Here is a 17,538-nt window from a genome sequence, read left to right on the forward strand (position 1 = left end):
TTGCCTAGTTTCCTCTGGAGGACAAGAATCTCTTCTTTAGCACTATTTCCCCCATATTCGTGTAGCATTCCTACATTTTTCAAATGTAAAAAAACACCACATCAGAGACCTTTGACCTCAGTTCTCTGTGAAGTTTCAATAAACTCCATTCCTGAGAAGACGTGTTAGTTTCTTGTAGATATCAAGTCAAACTCAAAGATCTTTAAGTGTTTTCTTTGTTTCCCAAGATGTTGATTCTTTACTCTCATAAAACAGGTTAAAGCAGGCTCTCTCAGCCTTTCTCTTTGAGAAACTACTTTCATATTTCCGAAGACTGCTTGGGAATGCTGGTGGGAGTTGGGATAGGAGCAGCGGAGGGAGGAGATGCCTAAGAGTGCCTATTCTCAGGTAGAGTTGGAAATGTTCCCTCCTAGAGCTGAGATTTCCTGCAAGACATCGAGTTGGGGTGTGAAAGCAGCAGCAGATTTCAGTATCAGCCAGATGTGGCTTTGAAATAGTGGTTCACAGTTTCTTGTGATTTTTGAAAACTCTGAACATATTTTAGACTTTTTAGATTATTAGTGCTTGATGAGGTACTTAAAATCAGAGTCTAATATTTGGGTTGTACAGTTGAGGGTATTAAAGCCCAGAGAGGCTAGGTGGTATCAGTAAGGTAACACAGTAAGTTATAGCTACTAAGTATCCAAGGTGAGATTTGATCCTGAGTCTTATAACTTACCGTTGCTCTAGGCTCTGCAATAAGAAATGAAGCATCAATTTCCTGGGGAGCTTTTTTTTTTTAATTAAATTTAATTTTTTTTTTACGATAAGAATAACATATTTGAAGAAAATGTCAAGTACTTTCACTTACATTTTCTTATTGATCTCCACAAGAAGACAACCAGGCAATCTGTCTTTAGCTGAGGAAACAGACCCCCGAGAGGTTAAGAGTCCCTAAGTAGTAAACATTCATCTCACGTTCAGGACCTCTGACTCATGCATCTTGCTGTTTATATTATGTATGAAGATAGAAATTGAGAAGTTGTCAGTAAATTCTGTATGTGCTAGATAAGCACACTGTTTAAAGAAATTCTGTGGCAATTGTCAATTGTGTTTTATAATCTTGTCTAGACTTGTGTCTCTCAAGTTTTCTTATTCACACATATGTAGTTTTATCCCCCCCAAAATAATTATTCTCTTGTGGGATCTACTTAGTGGTATGGTTTGCAAATGGATTAACTCATTGAACTGGAATTTTTAGTAGATTATATTTTCTTTTTTCTCATGTTTTTTTGAGACAGAGTTGCTTTGTTGCCCAGGCTGGAGTGCAGTGGCCTCCTGGGTACACTTCCACTTCCTGGGTTCAAGTGATTCTCCTGACTCAGCCTCCCAAGTAGCTAGGATTAAGGGCATGTGCCACCACACCCAGTGAATTTTTGTATTTTTAGTAGAGACGGGGTTTCACTGTGTTGGCCTGGCTGGTCTTGAAGTTCCAACCTTAGGTGATCTGCCTGCCTCGGCCTCCCAAATTGCTGGGATTACAGGCGTGAGCCACCATGCCCGGCCAGTAGATTGTATTTTCTAATCAAAACTTTAGACAAACCAATTTTGCTTGTGTTTAATTAAAATGTTCTAGTTAAGAACAATTTATTAGTACTATTTTTTGAGATGGGGTCTTACTTGGTTGCAGAGGCTGTAGTGCAGTTGAACAATCTTAGCTCACTGTAACATTCGCCTCCGGGCTCAAGCCATCCTCCCACTGCAGCCTCCCAAGTAGCTGGGACCACAGGCTTGTGCCACCACGCCCAACTAATTTTGGTATTTTTTGTAGAGATGAGGTTTTGCCATGTCACCCAGGCTGGTCTGAAACTCCTGGCCTCAAGTGTTCTGCCCACGTTGGCTACTCAGGAGGCTGAGGTAGGAGAATCGCTTGAACTTGGAAGATGGAAGTTGCAATAAGCCAAGATTGCGCCACTGCACTCCAGCCTGGGTGACAAAGTGAGACTCCGTCTCAAAAAAAAAAAAAAGAAGAAAAAAAAAAGAAATGGTTAAAATAGGAAAAGTCTCAGTTCCTCTTAGCTATTTCTGATTGCTACATGACTTCCATGAAGCTTTTTAAGCTTTCACTCAGTTCTGAGGTGTTTATATGAGCTTGTGAGGAACTTCTGGTTACAAACTGTAATACCTATTGGCTTTTAGCATGGTGTAAGGAAAAGAGCTTTGGATTAGGGATAAGGACACCTGAGTCCTATTAAGGTCTCTGTCTGGATTTGTGAATGCACCTGTTAAGTGAGTTGTATAGACTAAAATGTTTTCCAGACTACATGAGCCTTTTTGAGTATTGCACAAGTGGTATTTTATAAACGAGAAATAGAATAAAAAATATTGTGCATTGAGTACCTAAGAGGTAAGTATTGCTCTGTGAATCATTGTTTCAGTTATATGTATAGGGTACTGGGTTACAATGTAAAAAATGTATTTTTAATTAAAAAAATATAAATGTAGAAAAATATAATAGAGATGAGGTCTCACTATGTTGCCCAGGCTGGTCTTGAACTCCTAAGCTCAAGTGATCCTCCTGCCTCAGCCTCCCAAAATGTTAGGATTACAGGCGTGAGCCACTGTGTCTGGCCAAAAAATGTATTTTTCACACAGTTTGGTTTTCTATTCCAAAATTTGGTGGCTTAAAATAACTACTTTATTAGATGTGATGATTTTTGGATTAGGAATTCAGACACAGCTTGGCCTGTTGATTCTGTTCTATATGGTGAATAAGATCACTTGGAGGTGTTTAGCTGACAACAGGTCTGGTCTGGAGGGTCCATCTTATCTTTATTCACTCACCTTATGCCTTAGGGTAACTGGAGGCTTGGCTCAACTGGGCTTCTCTTAGTGTAGTTTGAGATCCTCTCTGTGGTTTCTTCAGCTGGGTAGTTGGACTTCTCACGTGGCAGCTCCAAGAGACCAAAGCAGGAGCTGGCAGCCCTCTCAAAGGCTAGCTTAGAATCTGGCATAGCATCACCTTCACTATACACTATTGGTCAGAGGAGTTCCAGGCTAGCCCAGATTTAAGAGAAGGGAACATAGACTTCTTGTCTCTAAGATATTGTTCCCATTTTAAGTCTGCCACAATTATGTAAAATAATTTAGAAAAACATGACTGAATTATATATCCAAGCTTTTAATTCTGTTATTGCCCTTTGAAGGATGATCACTTTTAAAGTGTTTTTTCCTCCATTGGGAAATTTGTCTGCTTTTGGTAAATTTTCATAGTTCAATTTGAGTATGTATATTATTTTTCCATGGAATACTGAGGGTTTTATGCTTTTGAAGAAATGATTTAAAGTTTAAAATTTCTTTCTCTACATTGATCTGCTGGTTTTAATTCTTTGAATAGCACTTATGATCATTTGATGCTGTTCTTTTTTGTTACTTAATTATTCATCTTTCTCTCCTTAGAATGTAAGTTCTAAAAGGGCAGCACATGTTCTTGATCTTTGCCAAATCTGTAGTGTCTCCTGTAGTAGAACAGATGCTCGATAAATATTTGTTGAGTTAATGAATGAACAATTTAAAAGACTGTGAGCTGGGCGTGGTGGCTTACGCCTGTAATCCCAGCACTTTGAGAGGCCGAGGTGGACAGATCATGAGGTCAGGAGATCGAGACCATCCTGTCTAACACAGTGAAACCCCATCTCTACTAAAAATACTAAAAAATTAGCCGGGCATGGTGGCATGCGCTGTAGTTCCAGCTACTTGGGAGCCTGAGGCAGGAGAATGGCGTGAACCCGGGAGGCGGAGCTTGCAGTGAGCCGAGATCGTGCCACTGCACTCCAGCCTAGGCGACAGAGTGAGACTGTCTCAAAAAAAAAAAAAAAAGAAAAAAAGAAAAAAAAGATTGTGAAGTATCATAGATCAGATCTACGTTGAAGTGATAAAAACAAGGAAAATCTTTTTTTAGACGGAGTCTCTCTGTGTTGCCCAGGCTGTAGTGCAGTGGCATGACCTCGGCCCACTGCAACCTCCACCTCCCGGGTTCAAGTGATTCTCCTGCCTCAGCCTCCTGAGTAGCTGGAATTACAGGCATGTGCCACCACACCCGGCTAATTTGTGTATTTTTAGTAGTGATGGGGTTTCTCCACGTTGGTCAGGCTGGTCTCGAACTCCTGACCTCGTGATCCTCCCACCTTCTCCTTCCAAACTGCTGTGATTACAGACGTGAGCCACCGTGCCTGGCCAAAATAAGGAAAATCTTTTAGATAGAAAATATAGGACCGGTGTGGTGGCTCATGCCTGTAATCCCAGCACTTTGGGAGGCTGAGGCAGGTGGATCCCTTGAGCTCAGGAGTTTGATACCAGCCTGGGCAACATCGTGAGACCACATCTCTACCAAAAAATTAGCTGGGCATGGTGGCGTGCATATGTGGTCCCAGCCGCTCAGGAAGCTGGGGTGGGAGGATTGCTCGAGCCTGGGAGGCGGAAGTTGCAGTGAACCAAGATTGTGCCAGTACACTTCAGCCTGCGTGACAGTGGGACCCTGTCTTAAAAAAAAAAGGAAAAAGAAAATATATTTCATAAGGTTAGCAACAAGCTTTTGAGAAGGGCTATTCTTTATTTCTGTGATGTACTTTCTATATTTTTGTATTAAAATCCCTTTTCTGTTGTGAAATGATAGTGATATTCACTTCTATAGTTTAAAAATATGTTCTGTGCAGCATAAATAATTGATAAGCAGTGTTATCTTGTACTTTCAGATTGGAGTTGCCTTTGAGAGTCAAAGATTTGTAGCTCACGGAAAATAAAGAAGTACTGTGTGGGTGTGCCTGGGAGGGAGTTTTGCTAAGAATTCTTACTAAATAAAGTTCAATCAGTCAAATGTTATTGTACTCTTCAAATTCTCCAGGGAAATAAATTGCCAGCTTCCATTTAAAGATTGTATTTTGTTTGAATATGTGATGTTAAAGTGAAATGTGACATATAAGAATCTAAAGATGATAAAAAGATTAAAAGCAAACAACATAATAGCATTCTTACAATGTCTTTTGCAGGAGAGAATTAATAGATTTAGCAGTGTTTCTTTGAATAAACTTGTCCATAATGAAAGCTAACTAAAATTGCATTAAAATTTATCAACTCCTTTAAAAAAATTCAATATGTATTGAGATACAAGTATGCAAAGTATTTTCTTTCATTGTCTAATAAGAACTTAAAGGAACCTGAGATGTCACCTATAACAAACTCCTTTGTGTTTCAGAAAAGGAAACTGATGGTCAAAGAGGTAATGATTTGTCAAAAGTAATAAAGTTATTGGTAAGTCCAGGATTCGAATCCCTTCTCATTCCCAGGCTCCTGACCTTTACATGGCTGCACACTATTTTAGGGAGACAAGTTTTAAGAAGTTTCTCTTTTTGGATATGATATAGATTCTTTAAATAATATTATTTTACTGATTTTTGAATTCATATTAAATGAGGGTTTGTATTTTTAAGTAACATGCAGGGAAAACATTCCACATTCATGTTATGACAGCTGGGCTCGTCAAGGCTTTGCAAAGCTCTAAAAGTAGGATACAGACTTTTAACTTTTGTCAAGTTATGACTTAAAATTAATCAAAAAAATCATGAGGACACCTTATTTTTGTTATTCCTGTCTTAAAGAATCTTTATACATGAAAAAATGAAACATTTATAAAATTAGCCCAATTTGTCTAAAAATAAGGGTAGTTTTGACAGTTGTGAATTTCTTTTTTTAAAAAAACTCAGGAACAAGGTTATGATTTTAAAAATGGAAGTTTTCAAAAAGGGCAGGAGTAAGTTTTGTATTTTTAAGCCATTTAAAAAAGATAGTAAGGCCGGGCACGGTGGCTCACGCCTGTAATCCTAGCACTTTGGGAGGCCGAGGCAGGCGGATCACGAGGTCAGGAGATCGAGACCATCCTGGCTAACACGGTGAAACCTTGTCTCTACTAAAAATACAAAAAAAATTTGCCAGGCGTGGTGGCGGGCACCTGTAGTCCCAGCTACTCCGGAGGCTGAGGCAGGAGAATGGCGTGAATCTGGGAGGCTGAGCCTGCAGTGAGCCGAGATCGCGCCACTGCACTCCAGCCTGGGTGACAGAGCAAGACTCCATCTCAAAAAAAAAAGAAAAAAGAAAAAAGATAGTTGATATTTAATAATAATTATAAAAATTATAACTATAAAACCAGTATTAGAAAATTAATGATGGATGAATGTAAATAAAGTAAAATTATGCATAATCCTACTTTCCAGAGATAACTAATAACATTTAGGTGTATTTCTTTCCAGTCATTTTTTTCTATGCATATATGGTGTGTATTTTTTTAAACACAGTCAAGTTCATACTCTACTTCCTTTTGTTTTGCTCTTTTTTTTTTTTTTCTTTCTTTCTTTCTTTTTTATTGATCATTCTTGGGTGTTTCTCGCAGAGGGGGATCTGGCAGGGTCACAGGACAATAGTGGAGGGAAGGTCAGCAGATAAACAAGTGAACAAAGTTCTCTGGTTTTCCTAGGCAGAGGACCCTGCGGCCTTCCGCAGTGTTTGTGTCCCTGGGTACTTGAGATTAGGGAGTGGTGATGACTCTTAACGAACATGCTGCCTTCAAGCATCTGTTTAACAAAGCACATCTTGTACCGCCCTTAATCCATTCAACCCTGAGTGGATACAGCACATGTTTCAAAGAGCACAGGGTTGGGGGTAAGGTCACAGATCAACAGGATCCCAAGGCAGAAGAATTTTTCTTAGTACAGAACAAAATGAAAAGTCTCCCATGTCTACCTCTTTCTACACAGACACGGCAACCATCCGATTTCTCAATCTTTTCCCCACCTTTCCCCCCTTTCTATTCCACAAAACCGCCATTGTCTTCATGGCCCGTTCTCAATGAGCTGTTGAGTACACCTCCCAGATGGGGTGGTGGCCGGGCAGAGGAGCTCCTCACTTCCCAGTAGGGGCGGCCGGGCAGAAGCGCCCCTCACCTCCCGGACGGGGCGGCTAGCCGGGCGGGGGGCTGACCCCCCCCACCTCCCTCCCGGACGGGGCGGCTGGCCGGGCGGGGGGCTGACCCCCCCACCTCCCTCCCGGACAGGGCGGCTGGCCGGGCAGAGGGGCTCCTCACTTCCCAGTAGGGGCGGCCGGGCAGAGGCGCCCCTCACTTCCCCGACGGGGCGGCTGGCCCGGCGGGGGGCTGACCCCCCCACCTCCCTCCCGGACGGGGCGGCTGGCCGGGCAGAGGGGCTCCTCACTTCCCGGTAGGGGCGGCCGGGCAGAGGCACCCCTCACCTCCCGGACAGGGCGGCTGGCCGGGCGGGGGGCTGACCCCCCCACCTCCCTCCCGGATGGGGCGGCTGGCCGGGCAGAGGGGCTCCTCACTTCCCGGTAGGGGTGGCCGGGCAGAGGCGCCCCTCACCTCCCGGACGGGGCGGCTGGCCGGGCGGGGGGCTGATCCCCCCACCTCCCTCCCGGAGGGGGCGGCTGGCCAGGCGGGGGGCTGATCCCCCCACCTCCCTCCTGGACGGGGCGGCTGGCCGGGCGGGGGGCTGACCCCCCCACCTCCCTCCCGGATGGGGCGGCTGGCCGGGCGGGGGGCTGACCCCCCCACCTCCCTCCCGGACGGGGCGGCTGGCCGGGCGGGGGGCTGACCCCCCCACCTCCCTCCCAGACAGAGCGGCTGGCCGGGCAGAGGGGCTCCTCACTTCCCAGTAGGGGCGGCCGGGCAGAGGCGCCCCCCACCTCCTGGACAGGGCGGCTGGCCGGGCGGGGGGCTGATCCCCCCACCTCCCTCCCGGACGGGGTGGCTGGCCAGGCGGGGGGCTGATCCCCCCACCTCCCTCCCGGACGGGGCGGCTGGCCGGGCAGAGGGGCTCCTCACTTCCCGGTAGGGGCGGCCGGGCAGAGGCGCCCCTCACCTCCCGGACGGGGCGGCTGGCCGGGCGGGGGGCTGACCCCCCCACCTCCCTCCCGGACGAGGAGGGAGGACGCTCCTCACTTCTCAGATGGGGTGGCTGTCGGGTGGAGGGGCTCCTCACTTCTCAGATGGGGCGGTTGCCAGGCAGAGGGTCTCCTCACTTCTCAGACAGGGCGGCCAGGCAGAGACGCTCCTCACATCCCGGACGGGGCGGCAGGGCAGAGGTGCTCCCCACATCTCAGACGATGGGCGGCCGGGCAGAGACGCTCCTCACTTCCCAGATGTGATGGCGGCCAGGAAGAGGCGCTCCTCACTTCCTAGATGGGATGGCGGCCGGGCAGAGACGCTCCTCACTTTCCAGACTGGGCAGCCAGGCAGAGGGGCTCCTCACATCCCAGACGATGGGCGGTCAGGCGGAGACGCTCCTCACTTCCCAGACGGGGTGGCTGCCAGGCAGAGGCTGCAATCTCGGCACTTAGGGAGGCCAAGGCAGGCGGCTGGGAGGTGGTTGTAGCGAGCCGAGATCATGCCACTGCACTCCAGCCTGGGCGCCATTGAGCACTGAGTGAACGAGACTCCGTCTGCAATCCCGGCGCCTCGGGAGGCCGAGGCTGGCGGATCACTCACGGTTAGGAGCTGGAGACCAGCCCGGCCAACACAGCGAAACCCCGTCTCCACCAAAAAAATACGAAAACCAGTCAGGCGTGGCGGCGCGCGCCTGCAATCGCAGGCACTCGGCGGGCTGAGGCAGGAGAATCGGGCAGGGAGGTTGCAGTGAGCTGAGATGGCAGCAGTACTGTCCAGCTTCGGCTCGGCATCAGAGGGAGACCGTGGAAAGAGGGGAGAGGGGGGAGGGGGGAGGGGGAGGGGGGAGGGGGGAGGGGAGAGGGGAGAGGGGAGAGGGGAGAGGGGAGAGGGAGCTCTATCTACCACATAGTCTTCCAAGCACTTTTTTCATGCTCTTTTCATTTAACATTATATCATGAGCATTTTCTTATGTCCCTAAAAAGTCTGTGGAAACATTTTATAATAGTTCCATAACATTCTGTAATTTATTTAACTATTACCCTATTTCTGGTTATTTGGGATATAATAAATTTTTGCTATTGTTAATAAGGCTGAAATGAATAACTGGGTATACAAATCTTTATACACATTGGTCTCTCTTTTAATGATAGTTGCCTAAAAATTGGAATTACTGACACATATTGCCAAAATTCTTTATAGTAGAAATGTACTAATTTATACTCCCATTAATTTTATATGAGAGTGCTTGTTTTATCGCACCCTTAACAAACTGGTTGTGTTTGAAGAGAACTTTGCTATTATTTTGGGGCTTGAAGCATTTGTTGAAGAGATTAGTGGATGGGTCCACATTTTTGGTATGCTATTTGGAGGCACTTAGCTATTTTGGATTATGTATCTGATTGCTTTTATAGGGCCAGACCACAAGATTAGATAAAGTATATGGAATATTTACATATCAGTCTTACGAAGAGCAAACTATTCAGACCCACTTATCTTGATTCAACTATTCTAATTGTAAAAAGACTACTGAAGGTTAAAAATTTCAGTTGACTATTTTCTCCTAAAGTAGGATAAGCTAGGCTTTTAGGAAAAAAATAGGGTTGAAATAAATTGTTTAGAAAATTGATCAAAAGTAGTAGTTACTCAGTACTCTCTCAGCGCTCACTCTCTTTCTGTCTCTCTCTGTCTCTCTGTGTGTGTGTGTGTGTGTGTGTGTGTGTGTGTGTGTGTGTATTTAGAAAAAGACTAGAATGGAAAGATTAGAAATAGAGCATGAAAGGCTGGGGAAGGGAAGTTGCTGTGAATAACAGAACTTCTGCCTTTACCTGGGAAAATATATCTTTACTTTTGTCGCTACATTATTGACTCTGAAAGATCACATGAGTCCTCTTTCTTGAAATAATATTTTTGTGTTTGTAACTGCTGACATGACTGGTACTTAAATTTTGAGAGAATAAACTTTTTGAAAGTTTTTTTGACCATTAATAAAAAACTTTTTTTTCATTTCCTACAGTACATGGATTTTCTTTCTTTTTTTTTTTTTTTTTTTAGACAGGGTCTTGTTCTCTCAGGCTAGATTGCAGCGGCGCAAACACAGCTTGCTGTAGCCTTGAACTCTTGGGCTCAAGCCATCCTTCCATCTGAGCCTCCCAGGTAGCTCTGACTACAGGTGTGTGGTCTCCCTATGTTGCCCAAGCTGGTTTTGAACCCCTAGGCTCAAGTGGTCTTCCTGCCTTGGTCTCCCTCAGTGCTGGGATTACAGGTGTGAGCCATTGCACCTGGCCAGACAGCTGATTGGCTGGGCGCGGTGGCTCACCTGTAATCCCAGCATTTTGGGAGGCCGAGGTGGGCGGATCACCTGAGGTCGGGAGTTTGAGACCAGCCTGACCAACATGTAGAAACCCCATCTCTTATTAAAAATACAAAATCAGCTGGGTATGGTGGCACATGCCTATAATCCCAGCTGCTAGGGAGGTTGAGGCAGGAGAATCACTTGAACCTGGGAGGCAGAGGTTGCAGTGAGCCGAGATCGCGCCATTGCACCCCAGCCTGGGCAACAAGAGTGAAACTCCATCTCAAAAAAAAAAAAAAAAAAGCGGATCACGAGGTCAGGATATCAAGACCATCCTGGCCAACATGGTGAAACCCCATCTCTACTAAAATACAAAAAATTTGCCAGACCTGGTGGCGCACGCCTAGGGGATTGCTTGAACCCGGGAGGCAGAGGTTGCAGTGAGCCAAGAGTGCACCACTGCCCTCCAGCTTGGTGACAGAGTGGGACTCCATGTCAAAAAAAAAAAAAAAAAACGGTTAGATGCAAATATCAAAAATGAGTTAAAAAATATCTTTGGTGTGGCTTCAATTTTATTAACTATTTTAATATTGCAGACCCATATCTTCCCTTAATTATACTGAATTTAATATATTTGTTAAAAAATAAAGTTTTAAGACTACCTGTTTTGGTATCAAAATTAGTTTTTTTTTTTCTTTTTTTTTGAGATGGAGTCTTGCTCTGTCACCTAGGCTGGAGTGCAGTGGCACGATCTCTGCTCACTGCAAGCTCCACCTTGGGTTCACACCATTCTCCTGCCTCAGCCTCCCAAGTGGCTGGGACTACAGGCACCTGCCACCACGCCCGGCTAATTTTTTTTTTTATTTTTAGTAGAGATGGGGTTTCACTGTGTTAGCCAGGATGGTCTCGATCTCCTGACCTCGTGATCCACCCGCCTTGGCCTCCCAAAGTGCTGGGATTACAGGTGTGAGCCACTGCGCCCGGCTGTTTTTTCAAATTGAAATTTTTTTTTCTTTCTTTCTTTTTTTTTTTTTTTGAGATGGAGTCTTGCTCTTGTTGCCCAGGCTGGAGTGCAGTGGAGCAATCTCAGCTCACTGCAACCTCTGCCTCCCAGGTTCAAGTGATTCTCCTGCCTCAGCCTCCCAAGTAGCTGGGACTATAGGTGTGTGCCACTGCGCCCAGCTAATTCTTGTATTTTTAGTAAAGATGGGGTTTCACCATATTGGCCAGGCTGGTCTCGAACTCCTGACCTTGTGGTCCTCCTGCCTCAGCCTCCCAAAGTGCTGGGATTACAGGCGTGAGCCACCGTGCCTGGCTTTAATTTGAAAATTTTAATGTTACAAATCAAGGGTAGGTGTTACCAAAGTATGTTAAGCATGAGCAAAAGTGCATTTGATTGTTCAGAGGGCCAAGTTCATGTTAGCTTTGGGATCATGCCTCCAGAGATGTAAGTTTAACTATTATGATAATAACAAAGTAATAATTATGCCATGTGCCAAGGATTCTATTAGACTCTTTACTATAGTTAATTAAATTTTAATCTTCACAGTGCCCTGAACAGCATGTAATGGGTAAACCGAGGGACAGACAGATTAAGAACCAGTTTAAAGGCTGGGTGTGGTGGCTCATGCCTGATTCCCAGCATTTTGGGAGGCTGAGGTGGGCGGATCACTTGAGGTCAGGAGTTCAAGCCCAGCCTGGCCAACACGGTGAAACCTTGTGTCTACTAAAAACACGAAAAAAGAATTAGCTAGGCATGGTGGTGCGTGCCTTTAGTCCCAGCTACTCGGGAGGCTGAGGTGGGAGAATTGCTTGAACCCCGGGGATGGGGGCGGAGGTTGCAGTGAACCGAGATCATGCTACTGCACTCCAGCCTGGGTGATAGACTGAGACTCCATCTCAAAAAAAAAAAAAAAAAAAGAACCAGCTTAAAGTCATACAGGTAATAGGAAGTCAAGCAGAAGTTGCAAACCAGATACCTCTTGCTACCTTTACAGGCTTGCCACTCAGCCTGGCCCACAGACCAGAAGCAATTGGTGAGACCTGGGAACATAAAGAAATGCAAAATTTTGGTCACTGATACCTGCAGTGCCAAACCTGCATTTTAACAAGATCCACGAGATTTGTATGCATGTTAAAGTTTGAAAAGCACTGATGGTGTGAAATGTGGATTATCTATCAACATTTTCCACAAGAGAAGGTGGGTAACTCTAGCCAGTGTCTCCACCACTGTGAATTGCTAATCCAGCTGCTGCTTTGCTTCAGATCCTGTTTAATCCAGAGGAACAATTGACTAATTCTGCTTGTGGACCTTCGGTCAAAGTCTTAACCACGCCAAGTATAGCTCAGTGTTTTAACAGCTTTTACTCATGGACTGAACACATCAGTTTTATAGACCATGGCTTCATTCTGGATAGGCATTTCCTAGATTAAAGAGAACAGTGCTAAAAATAGCATTTTCTAAAGAAACTTGAAATCTTCTGGAATATTTGATGTGTTTTATGGCTAGCAAGAAAACAGATTTGTATAAACTGGCTTCCTTACTAATTTCATTTTGTGAACTTAATTATTCTATCACAGGGACAGTGATAGGTAAAGCTAACTTAGACTATAGAGCAGCACTGTTCTGTAGAAATATAATGCAAGATTCCTGTAATTTTAAATTTTCTAGTAGCCACATTAAAAAAGGTAAAAAGAGGCCAGGAGTGTTGGCTCACGCCTGGAAGGCTGAGGCGGGCAGATCGCTTGAGGCCAGGAGTTTGAGACCAGCCTGGCCAACATGGTGAAACTCCGTTTCTACCAAAAATACAAAAAAATTTAGCCAGGTACGGTGGCGCATGCCTGTAGTCCCAGCTACTCAGGAGCCTGAGGCACAAGAATCGCTTGAACCCAGGAGGCAGAGGTTGGAGATCGCGCCACTGCACTCCAACCTGGGCGACAGAACAAGACTCCAGCTCAAAAAAAAAAAAAAAAAAAGTGAAATGTAGTCCAACTAAAACAATACAATTGTGTTTAGTGGAAAAATATATTGCTTCAGTTATAAAATTTAAATGAATTAAAATTAAATAAATTAAAAATTAAGTTCTTCAGTCCCATCAGCCACATTTCAATATCGGATGGTATTGGTTGCTTCTGATATAACTGATTTCAGACATATGAAATTGATCACCATCCTAGATGGTCAGTAAGTTAATGCCACTGGATATTGTAGTCTATTAATAACATTGTAGAACAGGGCCCAGTCGTTCACACCTATATTCCCAGTGCTTTGGGAGGCCAAGGTGGGAGGGTTGCTTGAGGCTAGGAGTTCAAGACCAGTCTGGGCAACATAGTGAGACCCTGTCTCTACAAAAATAAAAAAATGAAAATTAAAAAAATTATTGCACAGAGAATAAAGAAATAAAAGCAATTTGGATCATAAAGCATTTACTGATTCCCCCCTTTTCATAGTTGGAGTTAATTTTCCTTTTATTGGTTCACAATTTCTTAACTCTTCAACTGCATTAAACTGTAAGATTAGAGCCAGGAGTTAGGGTGCCATCCACTTTTCCCCTCTATGGTCTTAGATTCTTTTTTTTATAGCCCGCATGCTTCTTTGGAAAGTGAGGTAATTGTGTCAAATAGGATAGCCTTGAGTGGGGCCCAGAGGTGGTAAAATTTTATGTCTGTACCTGATTCACCTGGTAACTTGCTAAAAATACCGATGTCCAGGCCTACCTTTCTAGATTCGGATACATAAAGTGACACTTTCCATATTAAATAAGCTGCTCTAAGTGTTTCTGAAGTTCAGGAACGTTTGGGACCATCAGATCCAGCAATTGACTCTCAAAGGCTGCGGACTGGAGCCGTTGCCAGGCATTTTATATTTTCCTAGGCTGAGGCTTCCCAGGCTGTTGCTTTTTTTCCCCCCACCTTTGCAGATGGATTTTGCAGGCTGTTAAATCCCACTCCCGAAGACCTGCCCTGACAGCGCCTCTTTCCTAAGTGCTGTTACGGGGAGCTGAGCTTGCCGAGGTAGACAGTGGCCATGTGACTGCTAAACCGGTTGCCAGAGGCGCGGCCATTTTTGGGGCGGGCACCCAATCTCTCGCCCTGTAAACTGCGGGGTGACGGGGACGCTGTTACCAGGACTCAAGATGGCCACCGCGCCCGCTAGTCAGCTCGCTAGCCCGCGCGCCAGTGAGCTGGCACGAGACACGCGGTGGCCCACGGCGTCTGGGGACGATCTCCAGCCCTTCGCACGGGGCGGAGCGCCCGCCCTCCCTCCAATCAGCACGCCGGGCCGGCTAGCCAGGGGCCGCCCGCGCGCGGGGTGTGTGAGGACGCGCTCCCAGTCGCTGAGTGCCTGAGCCGGGAAGCAGTTGCTGTGGTACCTGCTGCTGCCCGAGCGGACGTAGAGCATCGGACGCGGGCGCCGTGGCGTTGGGCAGGAGGGCGAAGCCATGACGTCAGTCAGGTAACGAGCGGGCGGCTGCCTTGACTGCTCCGGGCTGGGCGTTAGCCTCCCGAGCGCGTGAGCACTGTCGCTCCTTCTCGCGGGTGGTCTGGAGCCTGCCTCCGCCTCTGGTCCCCCTCGTGTTGGGGGTTCCCTCCGCACTTTTCATTTGGGCATTTCTGCTTTCCTCAGAAGTTTTCGGGTCTGTGGCACATTGCGGAGTTCTGTGTGTCGCTGCTTGGTCGAGGTGACCCTCGCCCAAATTCCAGGGTTGCAAGCGTTCTTGGGTGTGTAGTGGATTTCCCATGAAAAATGTGCCCCACCCGCGCCCCCGGGGGCGGCCCAGGGCCGGAGGGAGCGTGGCATGCACAGTGTGTGTCATGCCTGCGTGTCATGCCCTCTGACAGAACTTCATTGTTGGCCGGGAGCAGACCTGCAAAGTTGGCCCTTCTCTGATGCAGGTATATTGCCCTCAAGTTGTGAAATTGTGTGTCTCTAAAATGTTTGCTCACGACTGGAATTAGGACCCTGGTTCCCGAAGGTACCATCTTGTTTCTTTACTCCTTTTATCTCAGAGTCACAAGTGAAATGAGTTGAGAGATACTGGGCATGTAGCGAAAGCCATGAAACTGGAGACTTTCCCCCAATTGCTCTTCCAGTTTGGAAGGTTCTTTTTTTGTTAATGAGGACAGGATAATGGGCTTGTCCACTTTCTCCCAGTAGCCTTGACTGAATGTTTAATTTACGCTAGTTCAACTATTTATAAAAAGAGATAAATTGCCTTATATACCCAGTGTTCTGACTGGCCTTTTTAAAAGCAGAACTTGGGCTTTGTTGTCCCAGAGAAAGGGAGGCCCCAGCACAAAAATGTGAAGAGAAATAAAATAAGCTCATTTTTGGTCTATGAGCTTTCCAGGCTCCACCCGTCCTGGTGATTTGAGGGCTTCTCAATGCCAATTTTTACTACATTGTGTTTAAGAGACAGCTTGGGAACCTAACCCTCAGTAAGATCTAACTGTGCTGAACTCGGACATAGTCTGTCTCTTAAATTGCATAATTATATATATATATATATATTTTTTTTTTTTTTTGAGACAGAGTTTCGCTCTTGTTGCCCAGGCTGGGGTGCAATGGCACGCTCTCTGCTCACTGCAATCTCCGCCTCCCGGGTTCAAACGATTCTCCTGCCTCAGCCATCCAAGTAGCTGGAATTATAGGCGCCAGCCACCACACCCAGCTAATTTTGTAGTTTTAGTAGAGATGGGGGGGGTTTCACCATATTGGCCAGGCTGGTCTCGAACTCCTGACCTCAAGTGATCCACCCGCCTCAGCCTCCCAAAGTGTTGGGATTACAGGAGTGAGCCACCGCGACTGGTCTAAATTGCCTAATTCTGTACTAACATAGACAAAGTACTTATCTCATTATGCAGAAGGAGATTCAGGTGCTGAAACATGGAGACCCACATGGAAAGATTTCACAGTAAATTATATTGGGGCATATAAATCTAGCTTTTAAAGCTAACAGTATTTTAGGATGAATTAGAATTAGGCTATTATACCCAGAGTTAATTCCCCTTCTTCCCATTCCCACTCTTATTATCACAGAATGCTACTAATTAGGTGTAGGGGTCAAATACTTTCTGTGTTAAGAATCAGTTGTTATGTGGATTCAGTTTTAATTGACTATCATCTTCCTGACCGTGCCTCATTGGAGAAACATCCAAATCTAAAGCTTCTGCTGTTTAATAAGTGACAGCAGGATGTATCTTTTACTGTAGGGGTTGATAGTTGTTTTTAAAAGACTGATGTAAAGGTTGACACCAGCCTTACTTGACATATTTTGAAAGGATGGATAACTGATAATAAAATTTATTTATGCTTGTTTCTTCAGATGTCAGTCTGTATTTTACATAATCTTGAACTGTGGTAACATGGCTCGAAAAAGCTCTTTTAGATGTTATTTAAACCAGCTATTACATTTTACACCTGAGGAAACTGAGACAAAAGTTGAGTGCCTTGTGCAAAATCAGCGGCAAAATTAGGAATTGAATCCAGATTTCCATGATTTAGTGCTCTGCATGGTGCCTTTGTAGAAACAATATACTATTTAAATTTCCTGAAAAAGCTGTTTCTGTGGACAGAAATTGTAAAGTATCATGAGAGACAACTATAGTAACTCTTTTGCTTTCTTCTTATCCTGCAACAAACTTGATAACTGGGGTTTAGAAGTAGGCAGGGTTAGCCAAGAGAACACAACTACTGGGTGTTGGGAAGTGCAGGGAGGCCATTGAAAGTGAAGTGACTCTGTATGGTGATAGTTTTGAATGAGTTGGTCATCCTACAGATACCAGCCATTTCCTGGTGAACACTACATTTAATGCAATTATGTCATATCTTTAGTTTTTGCAATAATGATGTCAGACATGTTCCTATCAGAGGCATTTGAGCCAGAGCGACTCCATCTTGAATAGGGTCTGGGTAAAATAAGGCTGAGACCTACCAGGGTGCATTCCTAGGAGGTTAGGCATTCTTAGTCACAGGATGAGATAGGAGATAGTCAGAAGATACAGGTCACAAAGACCCTACAACAGGATGCAGTAAAGAAGCCAGCAAAAACTCACCAAAACCAAGATGGTGATGAGAGTGACTTCTGGTCATCCTCACTGCTTATTATACACTAATTATAATGTATTAGCATGCTAAAATACACTCCCACCAGTGCCATTGACAGTTTACAAATGCCATGGCAACGTTCAGACCTTACCCTATATAGTCTAAAAAGGTGAGAGACCTTCAGTTCTGAGATATCAGAACTGATTTCTTCCTTTCCTGGAAAACTCATGATTAATCCACCCCTTGTTTAGCATACAATCAAGAAAT

At 45.2% G+C, this 17,538-nt stretch overlaps 1 protein-coding gene across 11 annotated transcripts in view; it reads left to right on the forward strand.

Moving 5' to 3' along the window:
- Positions 1–17,538, forward strand: part of ADK (adenosine kinase) — a 563,972-nt gene that overhangs the window by 13,543 nt on the left and 532,891 nt on the right. The window contains exon 1 of one of the 11 annotated variants that reach the window (XM_034930880.3): positions 12,259–14,679. The exons of 7 other annotated variants lie outside the window; for them this stretch is intronic. In XM_034930880.3, coding sequence (XP_034786771.1) covers positions 14,666–14,679 — 14 coding nt within the window. In that variant the 5' untranslated portion in view covers positions 12,259–14,665. Of the gene's footprint in view, positions 1–12,258; positions 14,680–17,538 lie in introns of those variants that run through there. 3 more of the 11 variants (XM_055093031.2, XM_034930885.3, XM_003813002.5) reach the window with 3 other exon arrangements.

Source organism: Pan paniscus, chromosome 8, assembly GCF_029289425.2.
Source record: "Pan paniscus chromosome 8, NHGRI_mPanPan1-v2.0_pri, whole genome shotgun sequence".
Lineage (NCBI taxonomy): Eukaryota > Metazoa > Chordata > Mammalia > Primates > Hominidae > Pan > Pan paniscus.